Source organism: Poecilia mexicana, unplaced genomic scaffold, assembly GCF_051168715.1.
Source record: "Poecilia mexicana isolate PSO_F unplaced genomic scaffold, ASM5116871v1 scaffold_8, whole genome shotgun sequence".
In the NCBI taxonomy this organism is placed as follows: domain Eukaryota; kingdom Metazoa; phylum Chordata; class Actinopteri; order Cyprinodontiformes; family Poeciliidae; genus Poecilia; species Poecilia mexicana.
In genome coordinates, this window is record NW_028263377.1 from 9,429,453 (window position 1) to 9,442,661 (window position 13,209).

General features: G+C 39.2%; 1 protein-coding gene across 1 annotated transcript; it reads left to right on the top strand.

Annotated features, from left to right (window-relative positions):
• The first annotated feature begins 607 nt into the window (after positions 1-607).
• On the top strand, positions 608-11,650 carry pvalb6 (parvalbumin 6). Its single transcript, XM_014991486.2, has 5 exons — positions 608-839; positions 8,500-8,565; positions 9,503-9,635; positions 9,915-10,024; positions 11,035-11,650. Exons 2-5 carry the CDS (start codon positions 8,505-8,507, stop codon positions 11,058-11,060), a joined length of 330 nt encoding a protein of 109 aa, XP_014846972.1. The 5' UTR covers positions 608-839; positions 8,500-8,504; the 3' UTR covers positions 11,061-11,650.
• Positions 11,651-13,209: the final 1,559 nt, after the last annotated feature.

The window sequence follows — 13,209 nt, forward strand, 5'->3', positions numbered from 1 at the left end:
TTCAAAATGTAGATATTTAATATATATGTTTTGGAATAACAATAATCATATAATGTAAAAAAAAAAAAAAGCAAAAATTTTAACTGGAAATAAATGTACTTATTACGAATATATTTGATACTTTTGTGGGAATTACTTTTATTTTACTCCTAATTTGTACCATGAGGTTATTATAATGTGAGGATCTATGACCAGATGGCAGACCGGCAAAGTATTTTTGTCTTTTCTTTACGAGTCAAGGTTGGATCTTTCTTAAACATCTTTCACCACATCAGATTTAACTCCAGAAACTCCAGTTCATTTTAAGACGCATCTCTTCATTCTTACACTTTGAGTCTAAGGGGGACATTAAAAAGAAGAAGAAAGATGGAGCAAGGTCTTGTAATTATTCACTGATGTTACCAAGTGCCTTAAAGGAACAAGTGTTTGATGGAAATTAAAAGTGAAAATTAAAAGTTTAAGAGAGAGAGGAGCAGAAAAGAAGACGAGATCAGAGGCGAGGCGGAACAGAGGACAAAGCAAGGTCCCCCGGGGAGGCGGTGTGAGAAAATGAGGAGGAGAAAACAGAGCAGAGGAGGGGCCCAATAAGTCTGTCTGGAATGACGGTGGGGGTGGAGATGGACGATTATTAATAGTAATGTTTGATTAGCATGAGCCGGGCTGGAAAGCGATACGGCGGTGGAACATCACGACTGGGAGCCCATTTTTCATCCCAAAAATAGTTGTAGAGGACATGTATAAAACACAAAGAGCAGAGCCTCTGATCTTTCACTGGACACCCCTGCTGCACCGACCCAACCCCCGTCCCACATCCAAAACCACCACCGGCCAGTAACAAGGTAAAAACCAAAGGGCATGACTTGGGTGTGGAGTTTCATCCTCTTAGCTGAAGAGCTAACATGTTTTTAACAAAACAAAAAGACATTTTAGGGGAAACCAGGTTGCTCTAACAGAAGGTTGATATTCACATTTTGAAGTGGTTTTAAGAGAGTACAGCGAGAGATTAACATGAAAGTCTTTGGAGATATGTCCAAAAAGGCAATTTAGCCTGTTTCACGTCCTCCTTCATTAAAGCAGATCAGATTAAGATACAGCGAGAGCGTATCGGCAGGATAATTGCTTCGTGGCACTAAAAAGTAAAAGTTGGTGTGGTATGTTTTTCTTATTAGAAATTTTCCAAGGACAAATTTGAATCGCACCTTTTAGGAGTGGAAAAGCTCAACTAGATGAAATAATAAATGAAGTGGGCCGATTCAATCATAACTTGCGTACAATACACAACGGTAGACTGAACCTTAAATATTCACCATCAGAATGACATGCAGTCTCAGTTGATGTGCAGAGGAGCATCCGAAGTGTCCGAATGAAACATCTGTGCCTTTAAATACCGCTCCTAGTGATGCTTTCGGTACGAGATCAACTGAATTTTTTATTTGTTTTTGGAATATTTCATGTAAATCTGATTCTGTATGCTTCTTTCATTACATTTTAATTCACATTTAAATGTGGAATTGTGGAAAATATAGATAATATATATTTTTTCTTTATAAGAAGGGTTTTGTTACCTAAATCTAATCTAGTCCGATAAGCTAATTGATGTGATAAAAACTTTATTTAGTCATTTTCTCAGTTTCTTTCTTTGTTTACTTGCACCCATGGCTGTTCTGATTCCCTCGAAAGGCCTGCATGCCAGTGTAATATTTACAAAAGAGCTGATAAGGTTGGCCCACGTTTAAATTAGGTATCATGCATGCATTGTGGAGAGAGTCCATTCACATTTAGAGCTTTAGAGAGCAATGTTTCATCGGTTGCAAGCCAAAGCCAGGATAAGTGTGACTTTGTTTCCAAAGTAAATTTGCTTTTCAAAATGTCCTTCATGTCCGTGTAAAACAAACGCGCTCTCAGTGTGAAAACCTTGAAAAAAATAGTTTTTTCTTTTTTGGTTTCTAGGATCAGCTTTTTTGCAATTCTAGTCTTTGCTAGAAAAATCTTGAAAGCTTTACACAGGACAACACGGCCAATTAAGGAAAGAACCAACAGCGATTAGATTAACGAGCTGTAACGCTAACGGTGAGGATGATTTGAAAACATGTCGGTACCTTTGCACCTGTCCGCGGCCTCCCCTCTCTGGACACTCATCCTCCTGCTTGACTGCTGTTGCTGGCGAAGCCTCCCATCCTGTCCCGTACCTGCCAGAGGATTAAACAGTGGACAGCAGTGATAACAGCCAGATGATCCCCAGGCCTCCGCAGTACGGCTCTCACATCCACTCTCTCTTTGTGCAGTGGCGCGTAGCTGCATGCACGCACAGAGGTGTTTGTTTCTCTACAGGTTTTTCTTTTCCTGTTTGAAATTAAATCAATAGGAAATAAAGCCCGCGCTGAAAGGGAGTTGGTTTTAAAATGAGTCTCGGTTCAGATGAAATTCTTTCACAAAAAAAAAACAGAAACATTATCACTTTGTAAATGGCTTGTTCAAGTAGTTCTTGTTTTCTAATGTCAGTCTAGATTAGGGTTCAGTGAGTTTTTTAAGCAAAATTGTCATTTTTGCCATCAGCTAAACAAAATTAGCTTAGAGCCACAAAAGCTACAATAATTTTTTCAGAAAAAAAGACAAAGCAAAAACAAATTTGCAAAACATTAGTCTAAAAAAAGGAATATTAACTTTATTGTTGGTGTCATTCTTGGTGGAAATGTTATATATACACATAAGCGTATGGAAACGCCTAAAAACTGCTGATACCACCTGTTGTGTTATGTAGTGTAATATCACTCCACGCCACTAGGTGGAGCCACTGACAAGAACTAAATGAGAAACGTTAGGGAGAGTAAGAATGACGTGACAGTGAAGTGCTCCTTCGTTTAGTTCGTGCCAGATACACGACGTTAATAAATGCACCGAGTTATTCAAGAACGTGTCTTGTTTTTCCACACCATTACACCACCATGTTTATAATTACCTTTATATGTGTGGACATCGCTCTATGCGTTAGCATTTTTGGCTAACTTGAGGGTCTAACTTGTGGCTCTGAAGCCACAGGTCGGAGACCCCTGCTGGTCTAGATGCAGTCACTAGTCTAATCACAATAAGAAAATAAAACAAGTCAAGTCTTAGAGGTATCTTGGTTTAGTTATAGATCACCTCTTCAGGTGGATGACCTACTGACTTTCTGTGCCCTCGATTACAGTAAAGGTTGTATGTTATTATGTAGATTTAAGACATCTTGTTGCTGTTCTATCCAGCTGTTTTGAAGAGCATCATTAGATACGGTTTTATTTTTTTTTTGTTTTGTTTGTTTTTATGGTGTACCCTAACTAATGGGATGCACGTGTGCTTCTTTCTATGTGATAAATTCATTGGTTTATGTTGTGTGACACATTAACAAGGCAGTTATTGTAACAGCTCTGGAGTCCAAGACTAATATCCCTACAACTGCTATAAAATGTGATTTTGATTTTGATTTGATTTGATGATGGATTTATTGGCTTATGACAAACTAATACAGATTTCAGTTGGATTCCATATTGGACTTTAACTGGACCATTCTCACACATGAATAGGGCTAAACCATGTCACTGTTCCTCTGACACTACGTTTAGGGTTGTTGTCCTTCTGAAAGACACTAGCTCAAACACTTCTGCAGCTTCTGTCAGGTTTTATTCCTGGATTGCACGTGATGTGTTTGATTTCTGAAACTTGCAGTATTTGGATTGTGAACCAAGCTGTGATTTTTTTTAAAGGTTTAAATGCTTGACTTTTGTTGTTTTAAAGAACTGCTTTCCACTTTTCACTGTCTCATGAAGGTCAGGTTAATAGTTGCCCGTTTGATCATTGTTCTTCCACCTGACTTCTCTTTTCTAGTGTAGGTGAACAGAAATGACTTGGTGGGTTTTCTAGTTGGGTTATAGTCTTTTTCTTCTTGGGATGGATTGACCAGAGCTTTGTGTGATGTTCAATGTTTGGGATATAGCTTCACTTTGAACGCCATTGATCTAAGGCCTTCAGATGAAGCTTTGAATGACAAAGCCGTCTTACTGAGCTACACAATCCTACAAAACAATGCTCATAGTTCAGTGGGTTTGTGCCAGAACCATCACAGTTAGCAGAAACAAAAACTAAAATCCTCTACAGTGAAATCTAATTCCTGCTTTTCTGCCTACACAGCAGTATCACGTTTCTCTGCGTCACCTCCCTCCTATCGCCTCTTACTTTATCTGTGCCACTTTAACAAACACACACTCAAACAAGCATGGATAAGCTCGAGTTTCTTGAAATGGAGGCAAGTTGTTCTTTAAGCCTCCTTGGCACAAGTCGTCTTGGTGCTTCAGTATAAATACACACACACGTTCACACTCATGCAGCTGTTCCAGTGGACCGGAGAGCTGGCGGCTGCGCAGGACCGGTTAGGTTTCCCACACCTACTGAGAGCATTACGGACACTCAGATCCTCAAGAGGGAAACAATCTTCTACTTTCTTCAAAGGGCGCAAAGCTGAAACTAAAGTAGAGTTGGAGAGAAGAGCATGGATGATATTTTATCCACCATTAATGCTCATTGATAGTTGTTTTCCATATATTGTCTGATAAACTTTCACATTAAAAGTGGACAACTTGGTTTTTTTTGTAAAATTAACTATGTTTGTTTTCACCAAATGTAAAACAAAATATGTTTTGTTTAAGATGCAATACAATTCTGTTGATTTTCACATCTGCATGAGATTTCTGCATCTCCATCATTAGTTTCAGCCCTACTTTATGTAACCAGGTAAAACAAATGGGTACCTGTTTTGCATCTTTTCTTCAGGATGCAAATGATTGATTCTTGTTCGTAATTTAATTTAATTTAATTTACACAGTTGGTGTGAGTATGCACAAACGTCTATCTTATTATGGTTTTGGTTGCGGGTGTAATGTCACTTGTTAGCAGCAGACTTTATGAATTGTTCATCAGACAATTTGAAGTAAAAATAGCCATGCTGACCTGGGGCCAATGCTACAACCTAATCATGTCCGATCAGTGCTGGGAGCACTCGAAATAATTTATTGTTACTCTATTGGTGATGCTTAGTAGTTTTGAGCGGAAAAATAAAGTATGAAGAGTAGCTTACAAGATACAAATAAAAAAGGTGCAGAAAATGACTGTGCAGAAAACCCTCATACCTGCACATGTTAAAGAAAGTACTAAATGAAGCTGGGATTAACAGAGAACACAGGACTTAAAATAAAAATGGTTGCAAAATGAAAAATATTCAAGTTATGGAGCAAAAATAGTCTTTTGTTACGTGACTTGTCTGTATAATTATTATACAGACCATACTATTATATTATAGTACAGTATTATAATACTAGCATAAAGCTCCTACCTAGCAACGACTTCAACAAAATGGCGCTTTAGCAGCACTATTAGCACTAAACAGAGACGTAGCAACGCAGCTTCGTAGAAAACGGAAATAGAAAAAAAAATTTGGCAGTGGCGCATCTAAAAGAGGGCAAACATGACGTCAGCAACATCGCTTCAGTTTCGTAATAATACAGTTCAATTAATTACCAAACATCTGGATTCTTCACTCATGTGGCCATAAGGTCGTCCTCTCCTACAGGTCTCGGCTCAAAAATGTCCGACTCTTCCGTTTTACCAGTAAGAGTGACAGAGTATCTAAACAAGAAGGTTTTTTTTTTTTTTATAAACTTCTGGTACTTTTAGCGCTCTCTGTTACGACAGCACCACATGCTGACAAAAACAAGAATTACAACCAGTAGGTGAAATAAAAGTAAAATGGGGTTTACAAAATATATATTTACAGGTACCCATTTGTTTTACCTGGTTACATAAAGTAGGGCTGAAACTGATGATGGAGATGCAGAAATCTCATGCAGACGTGAAAATCAACAGAATTGTATTTTTTATTTATTCATTAGGATGTAGGAGTGGTGTAACTTAATACTGTTATAAGGTTTTCCACATTTTTCGTGATCGGCTGACGTTTGGATAACCGTGGAGGTTACTGAGACCGTCATGCGTGTCGGCATGCTTTTATCATCAATGAATAACAAACATTGTCACTTCAAATTGGATTAATGTACTTACATCGTACGGTTCTACTCGCAGCACGTCGCGGTAAATCTATATTCTCCTCCTCGTTTTGTCTTGAATTGTTTGTTTTCCCCCAGGATATCTTTGTGCTAAAGGTCAGAGAAGACGGAGCTTTTACAGTGACAGAGGATTGGATGTGTGGCCCACACAAGTTAAGCACTGTTCATTATTGATCTGTGTGTGCAGCAGGGTGTTACTGAAGTAGATAACGCCGAGCCTCTGCAGAAGCTCATACATAACCGGAGCTCAGTTTGACACCAGAGGAGAAAATCTATGAACTACTTCATATAGTCAGGAACACTTGACTTATTTCTTTGTACTTGTCTAAACCGCCCAGCTTGATTGGCATGTTTTTTTTATTTTTTATTTTTTTAACCACAGACACAGACATGAAATCCCCAATTTGTGTTGTGTTTGAAGCAGAACAATTACGTAACTAAATCCTACAGGTGGAACAAAAGTCATCAAAATAAGCTCAGAAGCATTGCCAAAAATGGCTGAAGAACTTGTGGACAGAGGCAGCGCAGCTAGCTTCAACACAAATCTAGAAAAGATTTTTTTTGAGATTTTTTTTCTCTCACGTCGCAATCGTGCAAATCACCTGTTAACAAGACTGCGAAACTGTGAAAATATTAAAACAATAATTTCATTCGAAAGTCAGCACTTGAGTCTGGGAATGGCAATATGAACGAGTTCAATTCAATCCAATATGAAAACACTTAGTTGATATCAAAGGGGAGCCAAATGTAACTTATTATTTCAAAAGTTTTCTAACAATTCAAAATCCAGCTTGGCTGTCATGTTGAATTTTGAGTTTGAGCTTCAAATGTCTCATGTTTGAGTTCAAAGTAATGGAACAATTACATTGTGTACGCACTACAATGGCAGCATTTACTGTACAGAGTGTTGAGGCTGTATACTGGCATCCTTTAGCAACTGTTTGTCATTGTTTTGTTTTTATTGTTCTGCACAAAAATTCAGAAAATATACCAAAAAAAATAACCATGTGTTGTCAAATTTAAGGTGTGCAAGTAAAGCCAAGTGGTAACGTGAATATTTTTCAGTTTCCTCCTGACTGGTCTGCAGGTCTCTCCTTTCCTGCCTCAGTCAACTTTTTTTTAACGCTTCGCTATAATCTGCAGTGAATGGGGTTTTTCCCTGGCTGGCCAAGTGGACGTCTGATGAAAGTGTGTGAAAAGTATTCCCATTTCACACTTACTACGCAAAACTTGAAAACACCGCTTCACTTAACTCTGGTGGTTTGGCTTAAAAAAAAATAAAAAAAATAAAATAAAATATATATATATATATATATATATATATATATATATATATATATATATATATATATATATATATATGTATATGTATTTAAGTTAAGCATTAATCATTGCTGCAGTGTGAATTTTTAGGATTTAGCATTTATTGATTTTTTTTTATGGTTTTGCGGCCCTTTAGTATTTTTTACTTGACATTTTTGGCCAAACTGTTATCAGACTCTTGAAGAGGGTTTTGTTGGGTGAAGTTGTTTTGCCTTTTACCGAAGGATTTCCCCATTAGCTATGCATGATGTGCTGCACGTTGCACTGGACGCTTACAAAACAATTATTTTTTGAAAATCCGGCAGGAAGGTTAACTCAGATCTAATCTAATGATTGCAGGTCATGCAGAAATGCTTCCCTTCAACAATTTGTTGACACGTTGCTCGTTCCCTCAGACGCCCTTTATAGTCCCGACTTCCTCTCTTTCCCCGCCGCCGTTCGCCTTCCTGGTGTTTCCGTGCTCTATGTGTGCTTGCAATATGAAGAGGTGAGAAAGGGCATCGCCAGAGGGTGACAACTTTATAAGCGGTGATCGGGTTCGATCACACACCGAGTAAAAAGCCAAAGTGCTGTCAGGGGCCGGGCTCGGCTTTCACAGGGGAGACTCTGCGTGTCGACTGGGCTGACGGGTGAAATTCCCCAGCAGTATTTCAGAGACGGCAGAAGCCTCGGCTGGCCCCCCTTTCAAGCCCCGCTGACTTTGCCTCTGTGCCTCGTTTTCATCAACTCAACGGCATCACGCAATCAAAATGGAAAACTCAGATTTCCACATTTGTCTGTTGGAGATGTCAGAATCCACAGCTGGTATCGATGAACTGGTTTCTGCATCGTTTCCCTCAACTCCTACCTGCTGCAGCCGCCTTTAACTTTACACCTTTTCTAAACTGTCCCCAATCCATTCGTCACCCATCACTTCCCTCTCGCATGTCCTGATTCCCTGCTCCATTTCTGGAGCGTACACCGGTGTAAAGCGAGAACGTCTCAGTTCTGTCTCTCTCTCTGTCTCTGCAACCTTGTTTTTCACCTTGTCCATTCTGTTTCCCCCTTTCCTTTTCTTTTCTCCCCTTCCTGTTGTCTCCGCCAGCCAAGATGGCAATGAGCAGCATCCTCAACGCCGATGACATCAAGAAAGCTCTCGACGCATTTGCAGGTAAAAACAAAAGAAAAAAAGAAAAAATAAACACTTGAGGTGGATCCGTAAAATCCAGCTTGGATTCCTCATAACCGGGTCAAACTTGAAAAGAAGTTTTGTTTTTAAATTTAGTTTGAAACACTAAAGTTTTGTGTGCGTGGCAGAAACCTTAGCGTAGGATTACAGTTTCAGGGTTTTAATTTTTACATACTCCTTGCAGATTTCAATTTAAAACCATTTTCATTCAATCAGTGATTTTGTTTTTTTTTCCTCACCCCACAGATTCTTCATCAGGTTCGCGTCAGGAATGTGTTTTAACATTTCCCATTTGCATGTTAAAACATGACTTTACACCTAAATCCTTCCAGGGGTCAGAATAACTCTGGAATTAACTAAATGTTTTTCTGTTGTTTTTTTTAATCAATTGAGTTTGTAGCAGAGAGGCCTCCCTGCATAAATGAGCGATAAATTATGCAAAGCCGAGTCTTTAGTACTAGAGATGTATTCTGAGCAAATAAAAATTGTATTCTGTGTCCTTTTCTTTCAAAAAGGACACAGAAGGCTTTTAGTTTCTGACATAGAAATTGTGAGTGGATAGTTTGTCGATTTAATCTACCAAACCATATAATAATAGAGTTATTTAAAAAATAGAATCATGTTTAAAAGAGGGAAGCTTGCTGCTCAAAAATCTGCTCCAGCCGCAGGTTCTTCACGTTCACGGTGTTAACTGTAAGGGCTTATTTTTATTTTCTGACAGCAAATATGCTTACTTCTGCATGCTGGTTCGTATTCCACCTTATCTTTGTGGACCACACGTCCCGTTCTTGTCGTCCGCGTTAATTTGCAGACGCGTTCGGCGCGGGAGAAAACGTATCACGAAGCCGAATCACACGTGAGATGACATTGGGAGTTCTGGTGTTGAAGCATTTCCTGTGTCTTGTCTTTCTTCCTGAAGTTGCTGACTCGTTCGACCACAAGAAGTTCTTCGAGATTGTTGGTCTGAAGTCCAAATCCCCCGACGACGTGAAGAAGGTCTTCACGGTGCTGGACGCCGACAACAGCGGCTTTATAGAGGAAGAGGAGCTCAAGTGAGAAAAAAGAAAAAGAAATGCACAAACCTGATGGAAAAGCTCAAACCTATGGAGTGAAAATAGTCTCAAATATCTGTGCGTGAGTGTGGAATACTGGATTTGCAACCCGTGTTGCATCTTTGTGTGTAACTTTGGATAGTTATATCTGTGAAACGTGATTTGTAACTCGTACAAAGAAAATACACAGGCATTTTGAGACTATTTTCACTCCGTGCAAACCCAGCTGAAGTCGGAGACACTCTTCCTGACTGAATCATCTGCTTCCTGTTTCGCCAGATTCGTCCTGAAGGGTTTTGCCAAGGATGGCAGAGACCTGACAGACAAAGAAACCAAAGCGTTTTTAAAAGCGGCTGACAAGGACGGAGACGGCAAGATTGGAATCGATGGTAAAAATGAAACGTCTAAATCTGACCGCGAATGTCTAGAGCAGGGGTCACCAACTCCAGCCCTCGAGGACTACCATCCTGCAACTTTTAGATTCACCTCTGCTCCAAAATGTCTGAATTCCCTCACCAGCATTCATTCCTCTCTGCAATAGGCTGGAAACGAGCAGTTTATTTGATCCAGGTGTGTTTGAGCAGAGACGCATCTTGAAGTTACAGGATGGTGGGACTGGAGGACTGGAGATGGTGACCCCTGGTCTAGAGAATCAAAGATCACAAACAGAAATACAAACAAGCAAAAAGACACAAAGAGGTAGCTTGACGAGGCAAAAAACTACATCCAGCAAAAACTGTAGTCTTTAGTGAAATAGATCCACTTTCCCAGACTGTGTTTTCCCTCTGGCTTATTTAATATTTTGTCAAACTTCACATGCTTTTCTTGTGCATGAGTGTTGACGCTAAAAGCCCAATTTCAAGGCGCTAAATCAGGAAATAAAAAGGAAGATATATATATATATATATATATATATATATATATATATATATATATATATATATATATATATAGATATAGATATATCTATATATATATAGATAGCACTTTATATGCTATATATATACTTTATTTACAGCTTAAATCAAGTACATTATAAAACGACAATGTGCCTGAAAAACACATGATACTGTCCCTTTAATTAAATGTTAAAAACTAATTGTTAAATCTTGGTTAAATCTAGGTGTGCTGTGGTGGCGCAGGGGTTAAGCTCGGCCCACATAAGGAGGCATTAGTCCTCGACGTCGCAGGTTCAAATCCTGGCCCTGGATCTCTTTCTCCTTACTTACTTTCCTGTCTGAGCCAAAAGAAAACTTTAAAAACAATCAATTTGATGAGAAAGAGTAAAAAATTTGACTTGTTATCCAATCACAGCTCATAAAGCAGTAAACACACCGCCTCCTGCTTCTGATTGATGGATGTGACGGTTTGTGGTCCTGACTGCTTTCTGTTTCTCCAGAATTTGCTGCCCTCGTGAAGGAATGAACAGCCGCCCATCGCCGTGACGGATCGCCTCCCAGCCCTCACCATGCTCACCCCCCTCCCCCACGCCTCACTGCAACCTGCACCCCCCCACACCGACCGACCAACTGAGGCCAGAACCTGCTTCAAGCGCTCCTTCCCTTCAACCTCAGCCTCACTGCTGTCTCCACAAAGTGAAATGCTGCAGTGAAGTCGGCTGTGCTACGCAGCCCCCCACCCCCCTCTCGTCCCGCACCGCAGTTTAATAATTTATCCTGTTTTTTATACAAACTCTTCACGTTTCTGTTCATGTATAGATAGGAAACACTCCTGCAACTAAAGTTTGTATTTTGAAGCACATGTAGATATTTACAGAGAGCATTTCCTTCGTTCTCCTGACCTCACCGTCCGTCTAATCTGCCTGTTCTCGTTTCCTTCTTCTCTCTGTCGACGTCACTGAACCTCCCCTCCCTCTTCACCATCATCCCATCCATCCAACTGCTTTCCAACTATCACTTTATCCCCACCGATAATGAGCTGTTGTAAAAAAAACAAAAACGCAATGATGGCAAAAGTCAAGCTGTGAAAGTAAATAAAGGAGTAAAATACAAAAAGCCTGGACAATGTCTCTACTGATATGCTGGGTTTATTTCTTTTACTTTCAATCTACAGTTCAAGATTTTACACTCACTCAATCAACATCAGGAATAATGTCGTACAGAACTTTAAAAATTATTAAAATCAACCTTTGGGTTAACAAGATTTTCTCCAATTCACACAAGCTCAAAAATGTCCATACACCCCCCAATGAATTTTGAATAAATGTCTCTCAGCAAACTGCAGAGCAAGCAGGTTTTGTAGCCATCCTGGTGTAATTCAATATTTAACCTGTTTTTGTTAATAAAATGGATCAAAAGCATTTAAATTGGGTGGTTAAAATGATTTTTAAGTATAGTCTATCAATTTTCTTTGCGAAATCTAGGGTATTTTACAAGTGTTTTTGTTTTTATCATCTCCTAACTTGTTCTCTGTCTTGTTTGAACAACCAGAATCAGCTGATTTGAGATTAAGTTAAAAGGTTTGAAAGACACTTTGTGATTCTTGGATTGTTTTGGATCATTTTGTCCAATTTTTGTTTCAAGATCATATAAAATCCCAGTAATCTAAATTCAGGTTTCTATCAACATTTTTGAAAAATATTTGGAGTGAACTAAAAAAAAAGAAAAAAAAGCCTAAGGTCTAATTAATCCTGCAAAATCTGCAACCGGATTACGCAAATATCCAGCTAGAATTACACCAAACGTGACTTGCTAACCAGTATTTAGCCACATATTTTTAAAGGTGTTGTGTATATTTTGGAGCTTATTCGGACTCAATAGAGAAAAAACACTGAATAAACTCAAACTTATGCACCAAATTCACCTTTAAAGTCATTTAACTTGTTTGCCATCAAGCCATTTTGTGCCGAAAACATCGACTAATCATTAAAAGCTCAAAATTAGCACCGGGAGTCTGTGTTGACTTGCTTCTGGTTTTCTTTCACCTCCTTCTGCTGTTACTTAGGAAGCACAACAAGACGCGCACTTAGGCGGGTCATAGGTGCCACTTTGTTAGCCCTCATTAGTAAAAGACTCCCGGAAAACAAGCAGAAGAAGTCCCGATTTATGAATGTACATTCTCCGCTGAGGACGAGATAAAAAGGCCACAACATCCCAAGTAGTCGGAGTCTTTCCTCAGAAGAGCCAGGATGCTGTCAAGCCATTAGCACAATTGGATTCACACCAAGGTTCAATTTAGGTTAAGTATGCTCAGTGGAGAACCCAAATAAGCGCCGCAGGAATCTTAGATCTTTTTTTGTTTTTTAGTAGGCCATTGCGGTGCCTGAGCAAAAAGATCTGAACTGCACCGACTGTCAATAAATTCACTACTTGCTCCAGCGCACCGTTAAACGGGGAGCCATTGACGACTGGGACCACAAAAATGAGAGGTTATTTCTTAAGCAGCGATGAAAACCTCCCGCTATGCTACATTAAACTCCCATTAATTTGCTTCATTAGAGAAAGAAAACAAATGCAGCAGGCTTTATTAATATTCCCAGAATTTAGCAATGAGGAAGACATGATATTTGGACGTAATGCGCTTGAATTTCAAATCAGTGATCATCCCAGACAGA